This window comes from Vidua chalybeata, chromosome 6 (assembly GCF_026979565.1).
Source record: "Vidua chalybeata isolate OUT-0048 chromosome 6, bVidCha1 merged haplotype, whole genome shotgun sequence".
Taxonomy (NCBI): Eukaryota; Metazoa; Chordata; class Aves; order Passeriformes; family Viduidae; genus Vidua; species Vidua chalybeata.
This window is the reverse complement of record NC_071535.1, coordinates 40779123-40803760: the sequence shown is the minus strand read 5'-3', so window position 1 is coordinate 40803760 and position 24638 is coordinate 40779123. Positions and strand designations below refer to the sequence as shown.

The 24638-nt window shown below is 49.2% G+C and overlaps 1 protein-coding gene across 2 annotated transcripts in view; it reads right to left on the bottom strand.

Annotated features, from left to right (window-relative positions):
- The window catches only part of ALX4 (ALX homeobox 4), a 44744-nt gene extending 20572 nt beyond the window's left edge, over positions 1 to 24172 (bottom strand). For both annotated transcript variants that reach the window (XR_008431646.1, XM_053946668.1), the window contains exon 1: positions 23776 to 24172. Coding sequence is in view for 1 of the 2 variants with exons in the window: in XM_053946668.1 (XP_053802643.1) it covers positions 23776 to 24172 (397 nt within the window). In the remaining variant the exon portion in view is untranslated. The remainder of the gene's footprint in view (positions 1 to 23775) is intronic.
- Positions 24173 to 24638: the final 466 nt, after the last annotated feature.

Genomic DNA, 24638 nt, shown 5'->3' with positions numbered 1-24638 from the left:
GAAGGCTGAATATAGTCTATGCTGTTCCTCTGCTCATGGTACAGCATTCACTGACTTCCCATTGTGCTCAAGAGACCACTGCATGAATATTCTCCTCTGCATGGACACTTTCCATCTCTGCTGAGCTTGTCAAAGCTGCTGGCACTGCTGCTCTGCTGCCTGCAGCCTCCTGGAGCTCTACAGCAAAGTGGGGGACACAGTGGTTACTCACGGTGGAACTCACTGCCTAAAAATAGCTGTGAAATACCTGATCACCTTGGGGAGCTAATTACAGGCAGAGTGAAGTCCTACAGAAAAGTCTACTTGTAGAAGAATGAAAAGGGGAAAGGAGTGTTTCTCTCTACTGTGCTCCTCCTGACCACACCTAGGACTCTCCTGTTTGAGAAGAGATTTATTCTTCTGATCAGAGCATACAGCAGGAGCAATACTAAGGCCTGGAGCAGAAAGGTCTAACAACCTCCTTCTGTTCCTGAAAAGCAATCTGGAGACAGTGTCAAATGTCCCACACAGTAAGTCCATGGGTGGATGTTTGATGGCCCTGAAGCCAGTGTATAACTTGAGTCACTGCTCTACCTCCACTGTGTGCCTGGGAGAAGTTTCTGTGGGAGTCAAATTCACCTCAGCCCTGGCTGCACTTAAGCCCTCTTGTTCCTAGCTGGCTAGTTCTCCTGGAGTAAATCACTGTATGAGTTTGGGGACAGACAGCTTGATAAACATTAGCTCGAGTGCTGCTGAGAAGTTTACATCACAGCAAGCCTTGGGAATATGCACTGTTTACTTGGGAAAATCGCTGCTCCTCTCACTTTTATTCTGAACTAGCTTTTTTTCCCCCCTAATTCAAACATCTGTTTATGAGGGCATGTGTTGCTTTATTGCCTGATTAGCTGGATTCACACACCCTGTGGCTACTTGGGGAAAGCTCAGCATTGTCTACAGCAACATGTGCTGCTTGCTCCTCTTTCATGTTTTTTAAAGGACACTAACAAAACTGGCTTTTACATAAACAAATCAATTCTGAAAACTCTGCATAGAAGCTGTGGCTAGAGAAAAAGACACAGCTCATTCCCCAAGTCCTTTTTCATGTGGCACATCCATCTGAAAAGCAGGAAAGTGCTGACTAGCAAATTTTGAAGGCACAAAAATACTTCTAGCAACCTGCTGCAATTGTAGTCTACTTTCTGGCTCCCAGGACATGATATAAGGAAAGAGCAAGAAAATGTACTGCCATTGACTCCAGGAGAGAAAATGAAACTGCTCCATTGCATACCATGCTTCCTCACTACTGAATGTGAAGGGAAATAATTGCTTATGCCAATATTCTGGAGTTGGGCATCTCAGTTCTCTCTAATGACTTCCCAGTGACGTGGTTTTTTCTTCTCTGACACCTGAAGGTCTTCAGTGTTGCAGGGGGTGACACAGTGCCTTGGGGATATGCCAGGATCAGCCACAAGATGACTTTTTAAGTGACAGCAGATGGAAGTGACAGCCACCTCGGTGACATCAGAGCCTCATTAGATTCCACACAGGTGTCCCCATGCACAGGGCTGGGGGTGATCAGCTACAGGTTTGCAGCACGCCAGGCCACGTGCAAAGTTTGAAAGTATGACAGACAAGATGGGTCAGCTACTGCGTATTAAAATGTCTCATTTCCCACATGTCCCACTGGCATGTCACAAACAGCTAGGAAAAAATGGTGGATTTCTGCTCCATCCTACTTGTGTCTCTGCCTAAAGCAGTGCATGTGAACCAAAAGCCATCTAGAACCTCTGAACTGATATATCCCCAGTGAATACTAGCCAGGGAAGATGGACAAGGCAGACAAGTATGAGAAGAGGGCTTGAAAGGGCTTTCAGTTTCCTCTTGGCTCTGGTTTTGATAACTTTTGGATAAGTAGTCTCCTCCTTCCCAAGCAGTCCTGCATGCCTTGCCATGACAGTGATCACCTGAGGGTCTTGGTTTTTCCTAAGCTCCTCAGAACCAGATGTAAGCACCTAACTGCTCAGTGCTAAATAGATGAAATATGTGATTTCATTAAGAAAAAAAATCAGCATCACTAATATTGGACAAAGTATTGAATGGTGTCATCTGAGTCATAGACTCACACCTACACACAGAACAGACCGGTCCTCAGTGCTGTTTGCTGAAGACTTATGTTCTCCACAGACAGGCACCGTAGGGTTTTGCACACCTTGATGCTCTGTCCTGGTGTGGGAACTCAGTTCTGCTCCTATCTGAGCTGAGTTCTCCTACAGCAACATCTTTACTTGCTGTCAGCATCTGGAGCAACATCTGCCCAATCCACCAGGTCTACCTTACTTTGGGATCATTTAGTTATCCCTCTGTTGTGTTGTTTTTAGAAAAATCTAGATCCAGCAAGGTTGCTCCTCCTCTGCTTGAGTGCTATCTCCAGCTGAGTTAGTGACAGTAGCATCTAAGGTGGCCAGGATTCATCCCCTCCCTGTGCTGGGGCCTGGTGAAGTCAGGCCCTGCACCTGCAGCAGGGAAACGTAAGTGCTGTGGAGCCCTGGGGCTGACAGCAGTCAGTGCCACTCAGTGCCTGCAGTAGCACTGAGTGCTGTTCAGATGTGAGTGACAGATGAAGCTGATGCAGGGCTTAGGGCTAAGTTCTCACTCTGAAAAGAAGAGCATAAGAGTTCCCATCAGATGCAGATTTATGTATTCATCTTAACCTCACCCGTGCCGTTTGGCCACTGCAAGGGTCTGAAAAGATCCCTCACATGAGCACTGCAAGAGGAAAGGGGGCTCTTCTCCCCTCCTGACAAGCTGTTGTCTTCTCCAGAGGTTTTCCCTGCAACCAGTCAGTCCCTCTCTCTTCCCCACAACATGCCCTGGACATTTCCCCTACAATTTCCACTCCAGGCTGTGTGCTGTATGAGCAAGACTTCTGCTCTGACAGGGCGAGAGGGAGGTATGGGGCAGTCATGCAACCTTCCACACTTCAATGTGTGTTGCCTTCCATGCCAACCACACACAAAGTGAGGCACCACCGGCCATCACTTGTGACTGAAGGTATAAATCAACCATCTAATTAAGAAGGGAGGATTTTACTTCCTGCTGGTAAGACAAAGATGCCTGAAGGGAGTTGATCCTTGCTCTGATGTCTGGATATGGCACAGTTTAGTTCCCTGCTGCCAGCTTGCAGAGTGATTCACTCCATCCCGTTGGTCGGTGCGTGCCTGGACACTGTTCACATCATTGGGTTGGTTGGTCTGTCTGCCTCTCTCTGCATTCTTCTGTCTGTCTGCTTTGCAAAAGCAACCTCTCTGTAGCAGAGACAGCCAAGCATTGATGAAGTTTAGCTGCCTCCCAGAGGTGACTTCTAGTTGCCTGGTTTTTTTGTGCTGCTGGTAGCAGGGCTGGACCTGCAACCTGAAAATTGCCGACTGAGAAGAGGGGCAGGAGGAGGGAGGTCAGGGCCATTATGTAATGGGCTGGGCAAGAGCTCAGCTGCATCTGCATTATGAAGTCCTAGTTCAGATTAATGACAGCTGAACTTCAATGGCTTGTGGGCCCTGGCCAGGGCAGTGTCCAGCAGGCTCTGCCCAGCTGAAGCAGCCAGCCTGTGGCCCTAGTCCAGCAAGGCACTGCAGCACATATGTGTCCCTGGACTACCCTTATGCTAAAGTGCAGTGTTATGTACTTCAGATGCCAGTCAGGCAAGCCCAAACAAATCTTCCCAACACTGCTCCCATGGTGCTCCTTGTGCTTCTCAGTTTAGGCAGGCTCCCAGGAGAAGACCTGGGGACTGCTGAGTCTGGATGAGATGCTGTGGTAACCCCATTGGAACCCAAGTACAACACATCTCAGGGGGATTTGAGTGCTACCAATTACACTTGGAAATTGGAAAACGGGAGTGATAGAAAGCTGGAGTAGAAGCAGAAAACAACCAAAGTTGGCAGAATCTCAAAGAACCACAGAAAGGGTTGAGTTTAAACATTGAGACAAAGTTTGGGCAAGATTTCTTAGCAAAGCCATTCTGTTGTTCTTCAGTTTTATACAGCTGATTAGTAAAGAAGGGCCCAGACGAGGGAAGAAAAACCTTCAGCCTTCCCCAAACCTGCCTATTCTTGGAAGAACATCTATAATTTATTTCCATTCCAACTGCACATTGCAAAACTCAAGGCCAGCCAGGTCTGGGAAAATTCCTACAAGCACTAGGCTTTTAGAAGCATTCCAGAAAGAAATTAGGTCTCTGGCTATCAAACCCACTAATTCAGTGTCACTGAGCCTGGGCAACAGACTGGCATCAGCTTTTACTGGCAGAGAGTAGTAGGGCAGCAAAATCCCAAACTGAAGCAAGAAGCAGCACAACCAAACTGGGAACTTGCCAGCCAAGAAGCAAAACAAAATAAACAACAGCAAACCTGAGAGCAGCAGGTTGTTTCCCCTGACCTTTACACCCTCATCATGAAGTAGGGGCCATGCTGCAACCCCACAGGGTTTTCCTGCAGAGGAGATGCTGATGCCAATTGGGGTGGGAAAGCCCAGACTCCTGACAGGGTCTGAAAGTGGCAGCAGCAATGCCTGGTACCAGGGACTCTCATCCCTGATCTCCATGAGCCCACATGCAGTGCAGGGGGTACACAATAACATCAAGGTCTTTCTGAGCTTGAGAGTTGTTTTGAGGTATTGAGGACATATGGCTACACTGCAAGGCCTGGCCATGAACTGCAGTGTGTGTCTACACTATAGCTGTGGAGAAAGGGCAAAGACAGAAAAATCTGTCTAAGACTGGTTTGCTTGGAAACTCCAGTTGACCCTGACACAGTCTAAACAAATATTTATTTAAATTACTCAGAATGCCCCAGTCTTCTTATATGTATCCCCAAAGACTGTCATAAAATGTCTGCAGAAAGGACTCCGTGAACCTCTGCTGCCCTGCTCTAGAGGCTGAAATAAGCTTCAGTCAAACTGAAGTTTAATAAACCCTTGGCCTCTGTAGGTTCCCTCCAGCCTCTGCACAAACAATTCTCCCCTGCCTCAGTGTGGCTCTGGGTCTGTGTCCACCACTGGTGTTTGCCATGAGCTGCCAGCACCACTGCAGCCTCTGATGGGAGACCACCAGTAGTTGTGAGTGCTACACTCTTGCACCTCATGTTTTTTTCTGCACGGGCTGTGAGGAGTAGGGAAAGAGTGCTTGAAACGCTCCCTCATTTGTCATCAGCTCTGAAACATATATACCACTTAGGGCTTCTCTGGGGCTTTATCTCCACATCCTTCATATCCTGGAAGAAAGAAGGTATATGTTTACTATGGGAGTCAAGATAATCTAAGGCTTTTGAATGATACCAGTAGCTGACACAAGCCACTGTGCTTGGTAAAATACTGGGATACCCTGCTTGCATCATGGTTTAAGTGCATTGCTTTCCTCATCCAAAAAAAAATACTTCTGTGTTTTTCAATAATCCACTTTTAATGAAGTTTTGCCAATTCATCAAGGAGTAAAATTGATACTCCCTGACTTGAATAATTACTCTCATGAGACACTTGTGCAAGAGCCCAAATACATGGTTTCCAAAGGAAAGGGATGAAAATAATTTACAGAAGCAGTGAGGCAAAGGTTTATTGATAATGAGGCACTAAGAGGAAATGGAATGGATGTGCCTAAGATTCCTCTAGTAAATGAACAATAAATAGTATTCACAATCAGCAACTTATATTTTTAATTTTGAGCTGAGAATAGCAACATTCACAGACTCACAGATTATTCTGAGTTAGAAGGGACCCACAAGGATCATTGAGTCCAAGTCTGACGTGAATGGCCCATATGGGGTTTGAACCCAAGATGCAGGTCAAATGACAGTTATTAAGGAAAAAAAATCCATTAAGCTGTACTGAGCAAGGAAAACATCCACAAAAGTGTGCTCTTACTTGTGAAAGGGGAGTCATGAATTGTTCAAAGGGTAAACTGTGCTTGTCAAGTAATTCAGAGAGCTATGCACTCTGAGGTCAGAGAAAGGGATTTCATTTCACTTGAGAACTATTTCACCTTGCAACATATATAGTTGTCGCCGGGGGAGGGGGGGGAATGAAATTTAAAAAAACCCCAAAACAACCAAAAAAACCCAGAAGTAGGTTTGCATCAGCCAAGAGCATTTGACCTTTACTTTCTACTCCATCTCTGAGTTTCAGTTCTTTTCCCAGAATGTGCCTGGTGAGCCACATTCCCACAGTGACTGCCCATCCTGTGCATACTCTCCAGCTTAATACTTCTTGCTTTCTGGGTCTTTGGATCACAGACACTGGACCCCTCTCTATTGTGAACACTTCTCCATTTTCTCATCATCATCCAGTGTTTGAAGGTGGTCATTATTTACTGCATGGCATCCACACTCTATTCAGCAGTGTTGTCTGGGCTCCCCACAGCATGCACTGAACTGTGCCAGAGGTCACACAGAGATGCCTGAGTCACAACAAGCCCGGTGAGGTGAGGCACTGCTACTTCTTGTGTTGTGTGGATGGCAAAGTGAGACAGAGCACACAACACACACTCTATCTAACCCTGAGTTTTAAAAAGTACTTAGCACTAATATTTTTGCAGCCTGGAGGTGAAGGTTGTGTGCCTCTCAGATGCCCTGAATCATGCAGTACCTTTGTATCTTGGCCAAGTAGATCTAAACCCCCATTCAATCCAGCACACTCCTCAGTCTTCAGAACAAGTTTCTGCCACATCAGAATTATTTATCCTTATCCCAGCCTTTGCTCCCCTTCCTTGCCTGGGTCCAAGCAAGGCTGGATCAACTATTAGGGTAAATGGCCACTGCAATAAGAGTAAGTTCAGACCTGGCTGAAAACACTCTTAAAACATGAGAAATCTGCAGTGTCTTTAGGTGTGAAAATCAAAGGTGCCACTACTGAGACAGTTCAAACCACAACTCCTTATGGCTAGTTGTTGGATAATCTTTCAGAGGAAAGGCACAAAGCATGGATAATCTTTCAGAGGAAAGGCACAAAGCATGTTTCCTACCCAAAGCCCAGCTCCACTTTAAGTCTGATGATCTTGCTCCACAGCACAGTAAAGCAGAACTTATGAAAAAAAGTCACTATTGGATTTTTTCCCTGACATGGAGAAAACAAAAATGCGCTTGGTTTTAGTTACATTCTTGCAAATGGCTTAATTTATTCAGAAGAACTTTAAAAAAAAAGTATTATAAAAGCAGCAAGAGGCAACCAACTGCTGTGGGAGCTTTTAGGCAAGATTGTTAAGTTTTGATTAGGTTAGAAGAAACTGGATGCAGGATTGTGGTATGAAATGTCAGGCAGTAGACACAAACAACAGTGACTCTGGTAACACATTTTCCTAACAGAAAACAAAAAAAAATCATGACTCTTGGAAGGAGTGGAACTCCTGGAGCACCACTAGTTCTCAACCAAACTGGATGATTACATGAAAGATAATGACCATGAAAATCAGCCTAAATTAGACAGCTGAGTTCATGCCCACTTTTGTGTTTGCTTCCAGTTAACATTCCAGAACGGGATCATGTTGACATGAGTGACTACAACTGTGAAGTAAACATTAGCAAACATTTACAGAAATCGTCTTCAGGAACTTGTGAAAAGGAAGATTTGTCCCAGAAATCTACTTCTGCCAGAGGTGCTCATCCAATCAGGGAACAAGAACTCATCATTTGTGCCCACCGTGTCCTACCTTCCACTCACCACCACAGACGTCCTTTCAGCTGCCTGCTCCTTACACCAATTCACCCACACACACACACACAATCTGCTGACCAAAGATTACTCACAAACATCATCCCAACAACTATCCTGTGTCCCAGACAGACCTCAAAAACTCATACCTTGCTCACAATTTGCAAATAAAACACACGGGGTGTTCATCCCTCCTGCTCCCTGTCTCCAAAAATACTTCCTTAGGGGAGCCCTTCTTTTGGGAGATACCTGATCTCCATAAAGGTGGCTGTGAGCTGACATGGGCCACAACTCAGAAAGTCTCTGCCTAGAGACATCATGATGCCAGTGCCACAAGCTGTCTTTTCTAGCAGGGTGGGAAGCAACAGGAGGCCTTAAAAGCAGATGGAAAGAGTGACTGCAGGCAGGACAGCCTAGAGAGGAGAGTAAAACACACAATTAGAAAACATGGGCTGGAATCAGTACACCTGGGAAGCACTGGTTGGAAAGGTACGTGCTCTTTCAGTTTCCTAGATTAGAGCAAGCAAGACTCCTTTTCAAAAGCTGTTTGCCTTTCCTCTTCAGAAACAAGCCTGTCTGCAAGGTTCTGGAAAGGCTGAAGTTTAGGAAGAGCAGATAAATACTTCAGACACTCCAGTGTCTGAGGGCTCCTGGAATTAGTGGGGCCACTAGGCAATGGCTGGCTCTGTTTCCCCAAAGCATCTCCAGCTCATGGGCTCAGAGTGCTTGCAGGGAAAGATGCTGGGGGCTGCAGTGGGTTGCTTTCTCCTTCCTTCTCATCTCAGACTAGGCTTCCCACACACTGCCTTCTCAGATTTACTATCTCACAGTACATTTGGGTTACGGCTTTTCAGATTCATGAGAGGCAAACATGCCTGTGTGGGAATGTGCAATTTCTTCTGCAATTCATTTGGTTTATAGGGCTCTCAGGAGAAAATATACAGTCAGATGTAAATAATAGGACTCCAAACTCCAAAACCCCTTCAGTGAACACAGTTATGAGTATGTAGCTTCCAAGAAGCTGGGGTTTTAGAGCCAAGGTTTTAGTGGTAGAGGAAACTCTCCATCCCAAAGAAGAGAGCACCCTGGGCTGTGCCTGCTGGTAATGAGAGATTTGTCTGGCATCAGGGACCTCTGAGTATTTGCTGCTTATGTCCTCTGTTTTCCAAAGCAAAAATGCACCTTCCTGACTTGGCTTAAACCATATCATTCTTCCCACTGACATCTCCTACAGCTTATGGAGCTGAGGCTTCTAAACTGCTATACAGTCCAATTTGCTTCAAAATGTAGTACACTGTGGACTATATGACATGAGTTTTTAACTTTGTCAAGAACATGATCTGACAGATAGAAAATAAAAGGTTACTTTGTCTCCTGTCAGCTGATGGACTGTGGTGTTTGGATGCTACAGTAGGAAGCTTCATAGATTACCAGGCAGGGAGAGTCTGGAAGCCAGTGTACCATCTTTTTGTTTAATGGTTTTTGCCCCAGGAGAGCTGAAGGCTGTGGAGCAGAACTGCCTGCCTGGAAAAGGGGTGGTCTGACATCCCTTTGGGCAGGACACAATAGGGTGAGGAGCAGGTCACCTCACCCATGGTGCTACACTGCTATCACTGTCATGCTGCCAGCTCCCCTGCTTTCCCCTGCCACCTGGGCCAGGCATGCTCTGGGATGTGCTTTGGGCAGTCTTCAGTGCCCATGCTCACACTAAGGTATTAATACTTCTGGCACAGGACTGAACAAAGGGGAACTGCTTTGTTCACCACTGTAAGGCATACCTGCAAAAACATGCCCTGCTCAGCCTCCTTCCAAAAGAACCCAGACCCATGGACCTACCTCATGCCAGGCATGCAGGGAGGAAGTGCCAGAGCAACCACTGTAGCTATTTATACAGTCATATCACATTTTCCTATTGGGACATTTTCACAGAGCTTGGATTGACTTTGCTCCCACTGAGATGCCACCACAGGCTTTCAGCTGCTGCTCCCTTTTCTTGTGAAATCCTGAGGGGGAGTTCTCAGCAAAGTTCTTGGTTTTAATGAAATCTGTGGGCTAAATGAGGCCATTCCCTGTTTTTCCCCAGTGGGGAACTAATTTCTACCAGATTCAACACCCTTAGTTGTATTCTTGGCTTTCAGGACCCACTCAGTTACCCTCATAATTTCTCCTTGGCCAGGACCCACTGGCCTCTTACGTGTTAATGCATGTATGTGGTCACTGTTACAGACCATGGTTTATCTGCTGCAGGCTCCTAATATCTCCATCTCTGTGGAAGGTGCAATCAGCCAGATTAACACACAAAAGCATACATCAGAGAACATTCACATTGCCTGAGGCAATATTTGCATCAGATCTTCTCTAGAAAAACCTAGGCTGTTCCACTGGATTTTTGCAGAGTCCAGATAGGCCAGACTTACAGAGTTCAGATTTAGGAATTTCTCGCAAGGACTGTGCTATGTTTCCGGCTAATGTCTGAAAAGGACAACTGGGGTCAGACAGCACTTTCCCTTTACACTGAAAGTCGTTAAAACCCAACAGAATAGACAAAGAGCTGGATCAGTCCTGGTCCTTTTGTCACTCTCTTGTGAAGTGTCTGGGGGGTGATTCAGTTGCACACCCACGGAGTTTTGGTGCTGTGCAAAACACACTAAGGTCTCTCAGATGCTGACACGAGGCAGGTACCCAGGCCTTGAGGAGCAGCACAGGGAGAGCAGGGAGTGTAAATGGTGGCATACAGTTGGCTCAATGCCTTCTCTCAGCACTAGCCAAGCTTCTCCTCCCTACCATCTTTAGGATGCTGCATACCTCCTAATGCCTGTACTAGCATCTGGCAAACCTGCTGAAATACTTCGGCATCAAAGCCTCTGCCTTGTTGCCTGCTCTTTGTGTCTTGGTCCCCAAATATGGTGAAAAATTCAGCCCTTAGGAGCTTGGTTGCTATCATAGCCTCTTGGCTCCTTTTTGGGTAAACTTCAGGTCATTTTCTAAAGAAATCCATAGCTACCAACAAATATTGTCTGGCAGATTCTGTCTCAGGCAAAGGCCCAACAACATCAACAACAATGAATCGCAGTAAGGTCCCCAGGAGACACTGCTCTGTATGGTTTCTCCCCATCTTTGGGGACCCACTTTAGAAATACAACACATGCAAGAAAAGCATCTCACCTCTTTATAGTAATTTGCTATCATCTGTCTGGATTTTCCTCAAAACCGGTTCTCTCATGGCTTGACTAAAGATTTTACAACTTCAAGGCATCACAGCAAAACATCAGAACGTCTTTTTTGAGTGTTTTGGTGATAATGAGCTCCCATGAGTGCTTGTCGTAAGTTGTTTTATTTTCTCATCTCCTATAAGACATTTCATCTTTAAATTCCAAGCTTTCCCACCATGACCAGAGGGCTTTTGCATTGCTTGTCTGAAAAGAGTCAAAAAGCAGACAAGGCTGCCAAGTGAGGGTTTGGTTTTTTTAATCACACCTTGTTTGACACCAGGAGCCTTTTTGAGGAACACTCCCTCTTAGTTCCATGAAGTCTGCTCTTGCAAACTTACATCTATGGATGAAATAGGAGACTTTTCATTCCTGCACACTGTGGAAGAAGGAGGTAAAAAAGGATGTAGTCTCAGTTTTTTCTTGCTGCCCTGCTGAGGGAAGTGTCTGCACAAAAAAAAAAAAATGCCTTTGAACAAGGCACTGGCAGAACTAGTCTTTGGTGACTGTGCTCTTGTGTCAGTGCTGTTCCAACCCCACAGGCACCCCTAGCTGTGTTCAATGGAAACTTTTTCAGCCCTGAAAATGCCTGGCTGCTCTCCTTTCACTGTCAGGGTAGCTTTCTCTTCTCACAAGGGGCATGTGGAGCTTTTGTAATGCTGGCAAGCCTTTCAGCTGAGCCTCCAGGAGTAGGATCAGTGCCCTGCAAGGCCCGACAGGCTGACAGTCCTATGCTCCCTTCTCTGACAATGGGGAAGCGCTGCCCCTTTGCTCCTGGCTGAGTTTGCCCAGGGTGCATGTTATGCCTCTCTTCAGCAGTTCACCTTGCTCTGGGTTCAATTTAGCTTGGCAGCCTGGAGCTCCTGACAGCCTGTTTACAAAACATCATTGGTTCCTATCAAAGGGCTCACCCCACACCAGGACAACCCAGCTGTACCACAGGGTCTGGGTGGCTGCCTATGCAGTACCTGCTCTCTTGGTCTCCTGAGGGAGGGCTGCTGTACACGGGGCATGGGAGACCTATGCTACAGTATTTTATGGACTTGTGCTAACATGAAAGCCATTTTGACCTCCAGATATTCATGTGGAAACCAAAATGAACCTAGTAAGGCATATCCCAGATATTATCTAGTAATAAGAAGACATAAGCACCCTCTAGTTAATGTATCACACAGCAAAGCTCTTGCTAGCCTTCTTTTCTAACCAGGACAGCTGATGAGGTCCAAAAACCTGCGTAGAAGCTCAAAGAGACAGCTCAGGGCCTGCCAACAGGGGCAGGCACCACAAACAGATTGCCCAAACCTCTTTCTTTCACATGAGCCAAGTTTTTGAAGGAAAATACTGCAGGCTGAAAGCCCTGATGCTTTCAGGACTGACCAGGTCCAAGCCCCAGTGATGTGTATGCTCAGTGTTAGTTCATCTCCCACCTTGGCTATGCTGAGCAATTTCCTGGATCCCAGCAGTCCGGTCTGCTGCATGCATTTTTTTGCCAGCAAGGACACTTTCCTCAGTCCCAGCCTTCCCTCAGACCCATGCAAGGACGAAGGCTACATGTTGGACTGTCCCATCATCTCCCTCTCTGGTTTCCATGACCAACTGCAGTAGGGTTTCTCCCCATCTTTGGGGACCCACTTTAGAAATACAACACATGCAAGAATAGCTTCACAACTCCTTGTAGTAATTTGCCATCATCCGTCTGCATTTTCCTCAAAACCAATTCTCTCATGGCATGACTAAAGACTTTACAATTTCAAGACATTGTAGCAAAACATCAGAACCTCTTTTATGAGTGTTTTGGTGATAATGAACCCTCAAGAGTGCTTGTCACAAGTTGTTTTATTTTCCCATCTCCTATACAACATTTAATTTTTAAATTCTACATCTGAATGAGCACCTGTGATGCCTGTAAATTACACAGGTGATAAACCCCTCTCCTGCTACTTGACTATTCCCATTGCCCACCCTCTGAGGTGGACTGCTGACAAATGGAGAAAAAAATTGTTCAACCAAAACCTCCAATTTTTACCACCAAGGAAAGGGGATTTTCAGGACAACCAGCCACAAAACCAAACTAATTAAAGGCCACAAGGGAACAGCAGGGTTCTCTGGATACCAACTTATCCAAGCCTAGGCATAAATAAGGTTTATTATAGCTTGAACTCTAACTTAAAACCAGCATCACTCAACTTTGCATGTGCAGCTACAGGTTCCTATTTTTCCTGAGCTGACTTTGGGCCTTTCAGTAGATTTTTATGAGGCTCTGTCCTGACCAGTCCTTTATAACAACCCTCTCTGTGGATATTTGCGAACCGCGCCATGTGACCAATAAACCGTTCCTGCCAAGCACGGAGTAAATGGACAAATTCCTTACCTCTTTACCGGATCCCTAGCGCACGGTAACAGAGGCTGGCCAGCCCACGCGCCCGAGACACGGAGCTGTGTCCGGGAACCCGCAGCAGAAAACCCCAGCAGCACGTGGAAGCTACGCCACAGCCGGGCTCCTAAGAGCTGCTTGCAGCCGGGGAGAACGAAAGCTAACGCTGCAATCCGGCTGTGTCAAGTAATTGTGCAGGTGGTAGTTCAAAACATCAGGGTGCCTTTGAGTGCAGCAGATGACCCCACCAATCGGGGGGTTGCATCAAACCGCAGGCGATGCAAAAAGAAAAAGGACCCTACGATCTCCTTAAAAAATGTTTTTCCCCAAAGCCCCAGGAAAACTTTCCAGCCACCCCAGTCTGCGTGTGTCCCAAATCCCCATGTTTATAATAAAGTTGTCCCAGTTCCCCTATCCCCAAGCACCCAGGGATGACCCACCCCCAGCATCATCACAGCAGGCCCTCTCCATCTGCAAAGGGAAGCGTTGCAGCAGCTGAAACGCCAAGAGCAGAAGCTGAGCAAAGAAGCAGTCAGATGAGCAGCGAAGAAGATCAAGCAGCCGTTCTTCTTTTTTATATTTTGAAAAAGTGGGAATTGTTGCATCCTGGGATTGGGTTTAGGGGTTCTTATTTGTGTTAGCTAGCTGAGTCCTGTGTAATCCCACGCACCCCCCGTGTCGCTTCCCCCCCTGCGGTTTCTGGCCCCACGCTGCCTGCCGTTGGATTTTCCCCCACCCCGCCGCTCCTGTCACCACCCCCCCGTCTGGCCCCGGGAAACCCTGTGCCGGCCACCCCAAGCCACACGATCCCGCTCAGCCTGAGGCTCGGTGCCCACTCCTGCGGGGTTCTCTGGTTGGTCGCTGTTGCTGGCATCACCGCCACGGCAGCCGCCCCTATTGGCCGGCAGGCTGTGGATCCTCTCACCCCGCCCCTCCATAAAATCCTACCCCGTCGGCACCCAGGCACCATTTTCTCCCATGCGAGTGACGGGAGCGGTTGTGTCTTTCCATCGAACCGCGCCATGTGACCAATAAACCGTTCCTGCCAAGCACGGAGTAAATGGACAAATTCCTTACCTCTGTACCGGATCCCTAGCGCACGGCAACAGCGGCTGGCCAGCCCACGCTCCCGAGACATGGAGCCGTGTCTGGGAACCCACGGCAGCAAACCCCGGCAGCACGTGGAACCTACACCACAGCCGGGCTCCCAAGAGCTGCTTGCAGCCGGGAAGAACGAAAGCTAACGCAGCAGATATTTCCCTTCCCCAACAGAGCTGCAGTTAACTGAGTTGCTGTGCTCATGTTTGATGTTGCAGCCAATACCCCATTGCTTTCTGTCCTTCATAAGTCCCTTTTTCTAATAGCTTGAAGTGGTATGATCTGGATGGAAATACTCATTTCTCTAGCACAAGAGCTCATACCTATATAAAGCAACCAGCTTCCCTTTCTTCCAGTAGCAGCTTTCCAACTTCTGTTCAAGAGCTGAAATGCAATATTTAAGCTCTGCCATAAATCCCACAGCTTCATGGAGTGTTTCTGGCCTTCTGCACATTCTGTCTAACCATCTAGTCCATCGGCTATTTATCTTGGAAGTCCTCACTGGAGATGTGAGAAACACAAAATGTCTGCAGGTCCTCTGCCAATTTAGGTAGGTTCTTCTTCCTCTTGCCTTCTAGCATTTGGCTATGTCCTGTCTAGCTCAGACTGATATCTGGCTCCAATCTGCTTCTGAAGGTTCAGACCAAATCTTGATAAGCCAGGTTATGTCTATAGTGCAGGGCTTCTCAGCTCTCAGCTATGGGTCCTTGCCACAGCTGTGCTCCTGACTCTACTCCAGGAAGAGGTCTGGGCATGCACTATCCCAGGGAAGGCTGGAAAAGAAGTGCATGGTGCTCCAGAAGGTCTCCCTGCCTCATGAGCTGTAGACCAGCACTGTGGCTCAGGCTCTAGTGCATACCCTGCCCCACTGTTTGGCCTTGGGCTCCCCTCTGGGAATGAGCTCTGCAGAACAAGGTTCTGCCCAGTTCCCCTTTCCAGCTGGCCACACAGTGGGAATGGACATGCATCAGCCTCCCATCCAGTCATTCTTGAGTGGCATCTCTGGGGCAGGAAAAACCTGATGCTGTGGACTTGTGCACACACACTGGAAAGGACCAGTCTCTCAGGTGACCCATTCCCACCTGGCAGACCCAACATCCTGAGAACAGCTCCATGCCCAGCATACTGGTACCCCTGTGAGCCTTTGGTATAATTTTTGAAGTGCTTTTCTTTTCAGAAACCTTGCTGTGGCACAGGTCTTGTATTAAGTTTTGGGCTGATTAATATTCTCCTGTTTCCCCTGTTTTGTAAAACAACTTCTGGCCTGTGTCACACACATTTCTCAACACATTGCAGAGTCATGGGGCTTCAGATCTCTCTGAGCACTGTCCCAGAACAGAGTCATTTTCTGATTGTTTTTAACCCTTTCAGGGAAAATTCTTGATATTGCACTCTTTCCCTGTGCATATTGTACAGCTTTGGTTTGTTTTGATTTAATTCTGGTGTAAATTTCTTTCACTTCCCACTGCTCCAGAATAGATTAGATATCTGCAAGCACTTTTGCTATCTGATCTCTCTTGCATCAAAAGAATGAATACAGTTCCCCATTTCCCTTTTTGGAAACAGTATCCTACACTAAAACTGATGCTACAGCTCCCAAGTGAAGTAGTCAGTCAATATCCAAAGTCCCGAGGGGACTGCTTCCACCACGGGGAGGAACTGATGTGACACGAGATATTTCTTTCAAGCAGCAGTGCTTGCACCTAGAGCCCAGATGGGGAACAGCAATCAGATTGGAATTATATTGAGATCTTACAAATTTATTTCCCCCCAACGCCAGTTTGCCCAAAGCATATGTTCTCTTCCTTGATTTCCTCATTCCCCATTCATAGCACTTCTCTGATGGGCCTTGATGCTGTTGACTCCCTGCCCTCTGGTTTTGTAGGGTTTTCAGACTTCATAAAGGTGGCTGTTATGTCAAGTCCCACAGAGTCTGCACCCAGGCTCAGCATGCACCATACAGTCTGTTGGTGAGTAAACCAGCTTATCTTTCAGGCTCCACCACCAGCTCACCCACTGCCTTACAGCTAATGAACTTATTAGTTCTTGCTAATAAATAATATATTTAGAAATAATACTGATTCAACCATCTGTTTCCAATAAGCAGATTAAAAACCACTTAAACTGCATCTTCATTAAAAAAAAAAAAATGATACAAACAGACTTAAATAGACATTTAGTACTGACTTGGATAATACAGCTGTCTCCAGTCAGTGCAGATGAGCGACCATAGTTCATGTCATGACTAAGTCCTGCTGGGACCTAAAGACAGCAGCTACAGAATGTTGTATCACAGATATTCTCAAGGGAGATATAAAGAATTTTATACTGGTGGGTTCATACTTAGATAGTTCACAAAATCTGTTGCAGGCAACCTTCCATAATAATACTGAGTCTGTCACTGCTCATTACCCATCCAAGATATCTTCTTTGCTTCTTCTTCTTACCCTGCCTCTCCTCATTCATCTCTTCTCCTTCCTTTCTCCATCCATTTACCTTATTTCTCACTGATTCCTCTCTTTGACCAAAAAATGACCTTAGAATTATCATGGTGATCACAATTGCTCTTTCACATTGTGTCTACTTACATGACAGTCAAAATATGAAGATGATTTACAAGAATGAATGAAAAATATGGCCAAGCAGATTCACCAGTATGTATAATAACATTGAAATCTGAACTTACACAGAAAATAAAGTGGAGCTCATTTATTTATTATATGTAAGTAGCTTTTCTCCTTTACTTATGAACTTTCCTTTACAAGTTGAGGTTGCTGCGACACATGTAACTATAATAAATTGCTCTGACATTTTATTAATATGAAATATTCCCATCCATCTCTTAGTAAATATTTCTCAAGTCACAGGGGTCCTATATCAGCTGCATTACCACTCGGGCTTCTCTTTTTTCCATTTAAAAATGTACCTACGTAAAGATATTAGACCTGTGCTTTCCAACATGATTAACAATTGAGATGGGATTTTTTTTTCAGATGTGTAGGATGAGTACCTCTAAAACATATGATTTTTGGGGCAGGGATTGCTCAACATTTTCTGGAAAGCATAACTCATATCTTGTGTTGGCCAATAGAGGTTGCCTATGCTGATGAGTTACTTTTTAAAGATTAGACCATTAACGTGGATTGGCAGGTTAAGCCTATTTTACATACCAAAAAACCCAAGGATATGAGATTATTACCGATTATTTACAGCTTTTTGCACAGAATAAGGCTGTCAAGAAACCTAAGTTAAAGCCCTTACAAAATCACACACAGGACTACTGCTCCATGAGTTTCTGACTCCAGCAGTGGTTCCTTCTCAAGCCAGCTGAGTGCTTCTTTTTGCCCAAGCCATGGCCCTGCAAAGGTCACACTAATGCCACTGAGTGGCCACAGCTTCACCTTGCACAGGCCACTCAGGTGCTCCAACTGTCAGTTTTTCCAACTGTAAAATGAGAACAAAAACTTCTTACTGCCCCAGAACACATTCACACTTTTTACCCGAGAATTGCTAAGCTACAAAAATGCTGAACAAGTAATAAAGTATCTTAAGGACTCCAGGGAGCAAAACTGGCTAAAGGACCAGTTTTCACTAGGGTGACCGAATGGACAGGTCTGGAGATGCCCTTTAGCAGCAGACCTTGGCTCCAAATCTCTCAGACACCACCTCCCTCTTACAAGGGAAACTCATCATGACTTTGAACGCAGGGCCTGGAAAATGAATAAATCCTCATGATCTGAGGGATTGAAGTCTGCACATTAGCTCCCCTTAAACCGTGGGTGCATTTAACTTGGGAGGTTAGAAACCACAGCCAAAGAAATCTCTTTTGATTCACAACTTGTTTTGAGCAGTCACCCATAAAGTAGCCAGTGAATCACTCCAGCCAGTTAGTCATGCAACCACACTGAATGTACACTCAAAAGGCTGCACAAAATAAACAGCCTGCAGCTCCAGATAACACACGCAGAGCTCATTTGCGCTATCTGGCATCAGCATATATTGTTAATAGGACTCCTACACCAAACCCTTAGGAAAAAAACGCACTCAAATAAGCATCTCCAAATCTCTCTCTACATCAGTATTTTTCTCGTCTGCTTCGCTCTGTGTTGCGTTCAAAATAACTAAGACCAGTAAAAGTTTCAAGACTCTTTCTGTCTCTTTCTGCACCTTCTTGTTGCTGGTAACGTCCTGCTGGGTTTACAGGCGTGCGCTGCTGATGTGTAAGGCTAAAGCGGAGTTAATTCCAATGAGCAGCAGACAAGTCGAAAATAAACAGCTCTAGTGCGAAAAGGTATCTTCCTGCAAGGAGGGAGCGGCAGGGATACAGGGGGAGGGAGTCTCCCGGTCCTTTGACACATGAGTGTTATGAACAGCTCGGGTCAGGAATCCTATAAAAGCCTCCAGCCAGATCTACCAATTCTACCGTCCAATTCAAGAGAAGCGCAAAACACCTTTTGGAAAGAGCCGCGAATAAACCCTCCTGCGCGGCCCTAGGGGTAGAGGAACGTAAGCCCTACCTTCGCGTCTGGCTCCCTGAGGAAATCCCGCAGGTTTCCGCGGAGGAGATCCCGCACCTCCGAGTGTCTGTTCAAATAGAGGCTTAGCCAAACTCCTGGCGAGAGCTCCCTCCCCTCCCTGGGAGGGTGCCGGAACCCTTGAATGGCAGATCTGGTGGCCCTATTGTGGAAAAGAGAGGGCTATTGCCAGGGCGGTGTCAGCAGCACGCCGGGAGCCGGCGGCCGAGCCTCGCCGGGCAGCCGGTCCCGCATCAGCGGGAGGGAAGGGCCGGCTCTGCCGCCCTGCTCCCTGAAGCTCGCCTCGCCTCCCCACCCTCCTGGCTCCGCTTGCCGGTTCCTGCTCCCTGATGCCAGCTTGAATCACGTTCCCCCCTTGTCGCTTCCCCACTCGCGCCTGCCTGCGGCGCACCTCTCCTCTTTATACCGCCTTGTTGCTCCCCGCGCGGATCAGGACAGCAGCATCTCCCCACCCCGGCGGAGAGAGGTGCGGGGGAGGCCGCGCACCCCGCCCGCCTCCCCTCCCCTGCGCTCTCAGCCGCGGCGAAGGAGCCCGGGCAGGAGTCGGGAGCCGAGATCAAAGCCGCGGGGAGAGGGAAGGGGAGGCAGGACCGAAGGGCCACCGCAGCTCGGGACACCCCTCCCCAAGTCCTCTGCACCCCGGGCTCTCGGCGGGCGAGGGGCAGGGACCGCCATCCCCCTCCTGGCAGAGCCGTTCCTGCGGACATCCTTAGCAGGGCGGCCCGGACGCCGGTGTGGGGACACAGCATCGTTCGAGGTGGGGGAGCCCTGCGGGAGTCCCAAGGGGAGCACACGGCCCCCGTTCCTCTCCGGGCGTGGGACTATGGCGGAATCCGGGGGAAGGGGGCAGACGCCGCCGGCCCTCCGCGGCGAACGGCGAACTCCGCAGAGCCCTTGAACGTCGGCGGGGGCTCTGCGCGGCGCCGCGGGGAGCCCCGAGCGCCTGGCAGCGAGCGGTCTCTCGCGGGAGGCGGAGAGGGACCGCCAGTGAGCTCGTTCCTGCCGTGCCTGCAGCTTACGTTACATCAGGGAACGAGAAGGAGAAATCCATTAAAAGTGTCGATTTAAAAAGCACGCAGCGAGCCTCCGATTCCTACAGCAGTGGCTTTCTGTACTTCTAATAATAACGCACTTATGGCCGCACTTCTTATTTGCTAGCTAAATTTAAAAAACGGTCGTTATTTGCATAACGCGATACTTAAAGAATTTCCTCTGTTAGAAAAAGCCGTTTCCTTTCTCCTGTTTCCTTTGAGCAAACGTTCCCATCACATTCGCTCTCACTCCCAAAAGGATTTTGTTCCAGCCGGTATTTCTAGACAGCAATATATGTATGTATTTCTGTGTGTACAGGGGTATGTGAATACATACGTTTCAAGAAATATAACTTCAGCTCCACGCAGTAGAAATAGCAAGTCAGATTACTACAGCACATAAATCATCTGAAAGCTTTTTCTCCTCCTAAGCCAAGATATATAACCTGTTCTAAGGACTAGATGATCTTGAAGGTCTCATCCAACCTTGAAGATTCTCTGAATCTAGGACTTTTTTTTTAAGAATTCGGCTTTCACTGCCCGTGCCGGTTTGCGGAATAACCCATACACCCATTCGAGGCAGGGAACCCGGGGTAAGCAGTGCGAAGCTGCCGGCCCGTCGAAGCGCAGGGGCAGCGGCCTCCGGGTAGGCACAGAAGGAACCGTGCCGGGAACCCCATAGGGACAGGCTGGCAGCCGCCACTGCGAGGGTGCCGCGGGGAGCCCGGCCGAGAGCCAGGGCCGCCCGGTGCCATTGTCCCTGCCAGAAGCCGGGCTGGAAGCTCTCCGACGATTGCCGTCCGTGTCCTCCGTGTATTTACGGCCGCCAGTTCTCCCTGGCCTATATTTATCCGTACAATGCAATGGAAGGTCTTAGATCTAGAAATAGAAGCCGAGGGCAATAGATGGCAGGCTCGGGCTTTTTATAACTCAAAAAGACTTGTTTATTAAAGAAATAAAATGAAATTAAACAACTAAAAAAAGGAGGGGACACCCTGTCCCTCCGGCACGCGGAGCGTGTGCCATGCCCGCCGTGCCCCGCCGGCCCGGCCCCCGCCGCAGCGCCCGGCCGCTGGGCTCCGGGCTCTCCCGGGCCTCCACAGCGACCAGGGGAAAGGCGAGGTGAAGGCTACGGGGTCACCGTGCGGGGAGCAGCACCCGCCAGGAGGGGAGCGGGCCGCGCGATGGGCACGGGGGAAGCTGGCTGCCGGAGTATCGCCTGGCAGGAGAGCCTGCCTGCTGGTTGGCCTCGGTTTGTGTTTTGCTTGGTTGGGTATTTTTTTCCTCTTCTTTTGGGGTTTTGTTGTTTTTAAAATTGAGGGTTTTACAGTCACGGCGTCCCACCACTCCAGCATCCTGCTCGGGCCCGGACAGCAGAGGACGCGGGGAGCCAGCGGTCCCCGACGCGCTCCTTCATCTCTGCGCAACGCGCACGGCAGTACCAGCACCGAAGCTGCGGCGGGGTGTCGGCGGGAAGCAGTGGAACAGTCGCCTGTCCCCGGCTTCCCGAGCAAATCTCTCCGGGGAGCTCTCCTCACGGCCTTGAGCGCCGTGTGTGCGCTGGCTGGCCGCGCTTGTGCCCGCTGCAGAGAACGAGGACGTCTCTTCCCCGGGCTCACCCGCGCCGTGGGGATCTACCCCGCCTCGGAGGTTTCCCCGTCCCTTCAGCCCTCGCGGGGGTTCCTCGGGCACAACTCCTGCCCCCGGCGCGGTGGTCTCGCGGTTTGGGAAAGGCGGAGAGGCGCCTATGGATGTTGCAGTCGCTCCGCGAAACCCCGATCTGTCTGTTATTAGCGAGTCTCTCTCTTCAACCATTAAGCACTATTATTATCGCTATTGCTATTAATTATCCTTGCCGAACCATGTGTCTCTCATTACAGCCCACCGTCCCCAGCCACATCACAAGGGGCTCACAACGAACGCGGTCTGGGCCGGGCCACCCGCCGCCGCTGCGGGGCTCCCACTGAAGGAGAGCCCCGAGCCTCGCTTGAAAATAAATCAGGGGAACCCTGGCGGTGTTAGGAAGGCAATAAACTCGTGTGATTCTACCGCGGGGTTGTAATGTGTCATCACAGGCTATGCCGGCGCCCAGGGCCTTGCAATCTACAAAAACAAGAGAGCCGGTTAGCAGAGAGAGATGTCAGGGCGGCGGGGAAGGCACGGGGGGCTGCCCTACGAGCCTATTCCCAGTGGGAGCGGGGACCGGTTGCCTCCTGCACGGGCCGCAGCCTCGCAGGTCTCCCCGGTCCCACCGTGTGTCCTTTCCCGCGGAGCCCGGGCTGGCCTCAGAAGGCCTCCGCGGATGCGGAGCAGGCCTGACGCTGGTGGGGGTTGTCCGCCCAGGGGGAAAGGGCAGAGAGGGTGAGAGGATCACTTCTGGTTAGAAAATGTGTGCAAGCAGCCCTCAAAGAGAGCCCTCATGCCACTGCTCGGGCCGGTGAGGATATACCCGCTGGAGGATGATTGTGCCACCGGGAGCGGGAAGGACCCGTGCGAGTTCTGGCAGGAGCCCGTGTGGGCGCAACGTAGCTGGGCTATGCCTGCGGCTCCCGGGCACGTCTGTATGGAGAAGACTTAATGTCCTTTTCCTGTGCAGGGGAGTCACCTATGCCTGGGGGAACTGGGGCTGTGGAGCTGGATCCGGGGACACCTCAGCTGCAAGCAGGGGGCGAGGGACGGCGCCTGAAGGCGACCTGGCAAGCCGGGGTTTGGGAGACAGGCAGAAGTAAGTAAGGCGCCTCTACCCTCTTTTAAGTCTAGAGATGGAGGAAAAGGGTAAATAGAGCAAAGAGTGCTCAAATGACGGCGGGAGCCTAGAAGTGGGATTGCTGGCCTGACCCGGACCTCTTCCACCTCCTCTGTGCCCCCAGTCCGTAGTCACTGTCCGTCTTAGGGTCTCCCTGGAGACACGGTCCTATAGCTGTCCTTGCCTTTAGGACTAACGCATGGAGAATGAGACCCCGTTAGCGGAGACGCGCTCTGAATCTAGGCCGGGGCAGCCCCTCTGCCCACGCAGAGATCACCGGGAGGGAAAGGAAGAGCTTTCATTTCCACCTTCTCTTCTTGGGAAAACTTAGGGGGGGGTATTTGTTTCATTGTTGAATTTTTCTGTTTGTTTTTAGGGGGGGCTGTTTGTTTGTTTTGCTTTTCCCTAACTGCCCCGATACAGCGGAAAACTCCCGAAGAAGCCTTTTCAAGCCACGGTCGGAAACGACATGAGAAGCGCCCCCGTTCCCGGCTGTACTGTCGAGCGCCAGCGCGAGGGAGTGTCTTAATTACCGCTAATGACCCACGGAGGGGATGCGAGGGGGTTATCTGCAGCCGGGCAGAAATCAATTAGGGGAGTGGCAATTAGGGAAGAAAGTGAGAGACAGGAGAGGCCGTTACCGCGAAAAGTGATGATTTCGGCGAAATTTTCCAGAAATTCTTTCTGCGGAAAACGGTCCCCGCGGAGAGTACATTGCACAGCCTGGCGCTCCCCTCTTTCTCTTTCTGTCCCGGTTTCCGCGGAATTCCCCGCATTGCACAAGAGCTAACGCTTTGCGGGAGCGCATCGCCCGCAATCCGAAACTATGATTACGATCACAGCTAAACGGGACACTGGGGAAGGGCGGCTTCCCGCGGGCATCGCGGGCTCCAGACCCGACTGGGAATGAAGATACTCGTGGGGCACGGCGGCCTCCGCTGCGGCGAGAGGGGGCTGCGCTCCGGAGCCGGGCAAGGTCTCCTTGACCCCGGTAGGGTTTATCCTGCCAGGCAGCCACCCCCCACATTCCCGTGAGGTCCTTCCCAGGCCCGGGAGTCTCTCTCCGCTTTCGCCTCCGGTGCTTCCCCGCCGCACGCCAAGGACTCACCGTAACAGGAGACCTGCAGGGCTCCGTTGTGGCCGCTGCTCTCTTGCAGCTTGATGTTGCTGTCCGGGGGGGTTTTGCAGGGGCCTCGCTGCATATAGAGGTGCGGCGGCTGCTGCTGCGGAGGGTATTTGTTAAAGGAGGCCGAAGACCCGACAGAGCCGGGAGCCTGCACGCTGCCATCCAGGGACTGACATTCTTGCTGGCTGTAGCGGCTCCGGCACTTAGTGCTGCTGTCACCAAAGCCTTGTCCTTTGCTGGCCAGGAAAGTAGGGCTGAACTTGTCACTTGCTTGAAATGCCCTAAAAGGCGAGGAGCCTTCTGTGTCCTGGGAGGCTGCGTTGTAGTAGGAATCCATGGCAGCCGGATCACAATAAGAAACACAAGTATCAGCATTCATTCCTAAAATTAAAAGGCCCGAGTGCCCTTAATGCGCTTGGAGGGGCACCAGGAGCCACTCGTTCTCTCTCCCTCTCGCATAGACACACACTCACAGCTGGGCCGGGAAGCTCTAAGAGGATTCAGATGTTTGTGAAAGCTGACCAGATCTCCAAACCCCCTTAAGTTCTCGCACAGTAAAAGGGGTCTTTTTCTTTCCCTCCCTCCCTCTCTCACATACGCTTGCCCTCCGTGTCTCCCTCCAAACTACACTCTAAAGAGGTTCTTCTCTGCGCTTCCCCCCCCCACCACATTGGAAAAAAAAAAAAAAAAAAGAGAGAGAGAGGGAGACCTCTCCCCCAATTAATATGTAGATGATGACAGTAGAGGGGAGGGGGCCTAGGAAGGGGTGTGTGTGTGTGTATGGGGGTGTGTGGAAGCAGAGGGAAGGTGTAGGTCATATCTTTTGCGTTAAAAAAAAATAAAAA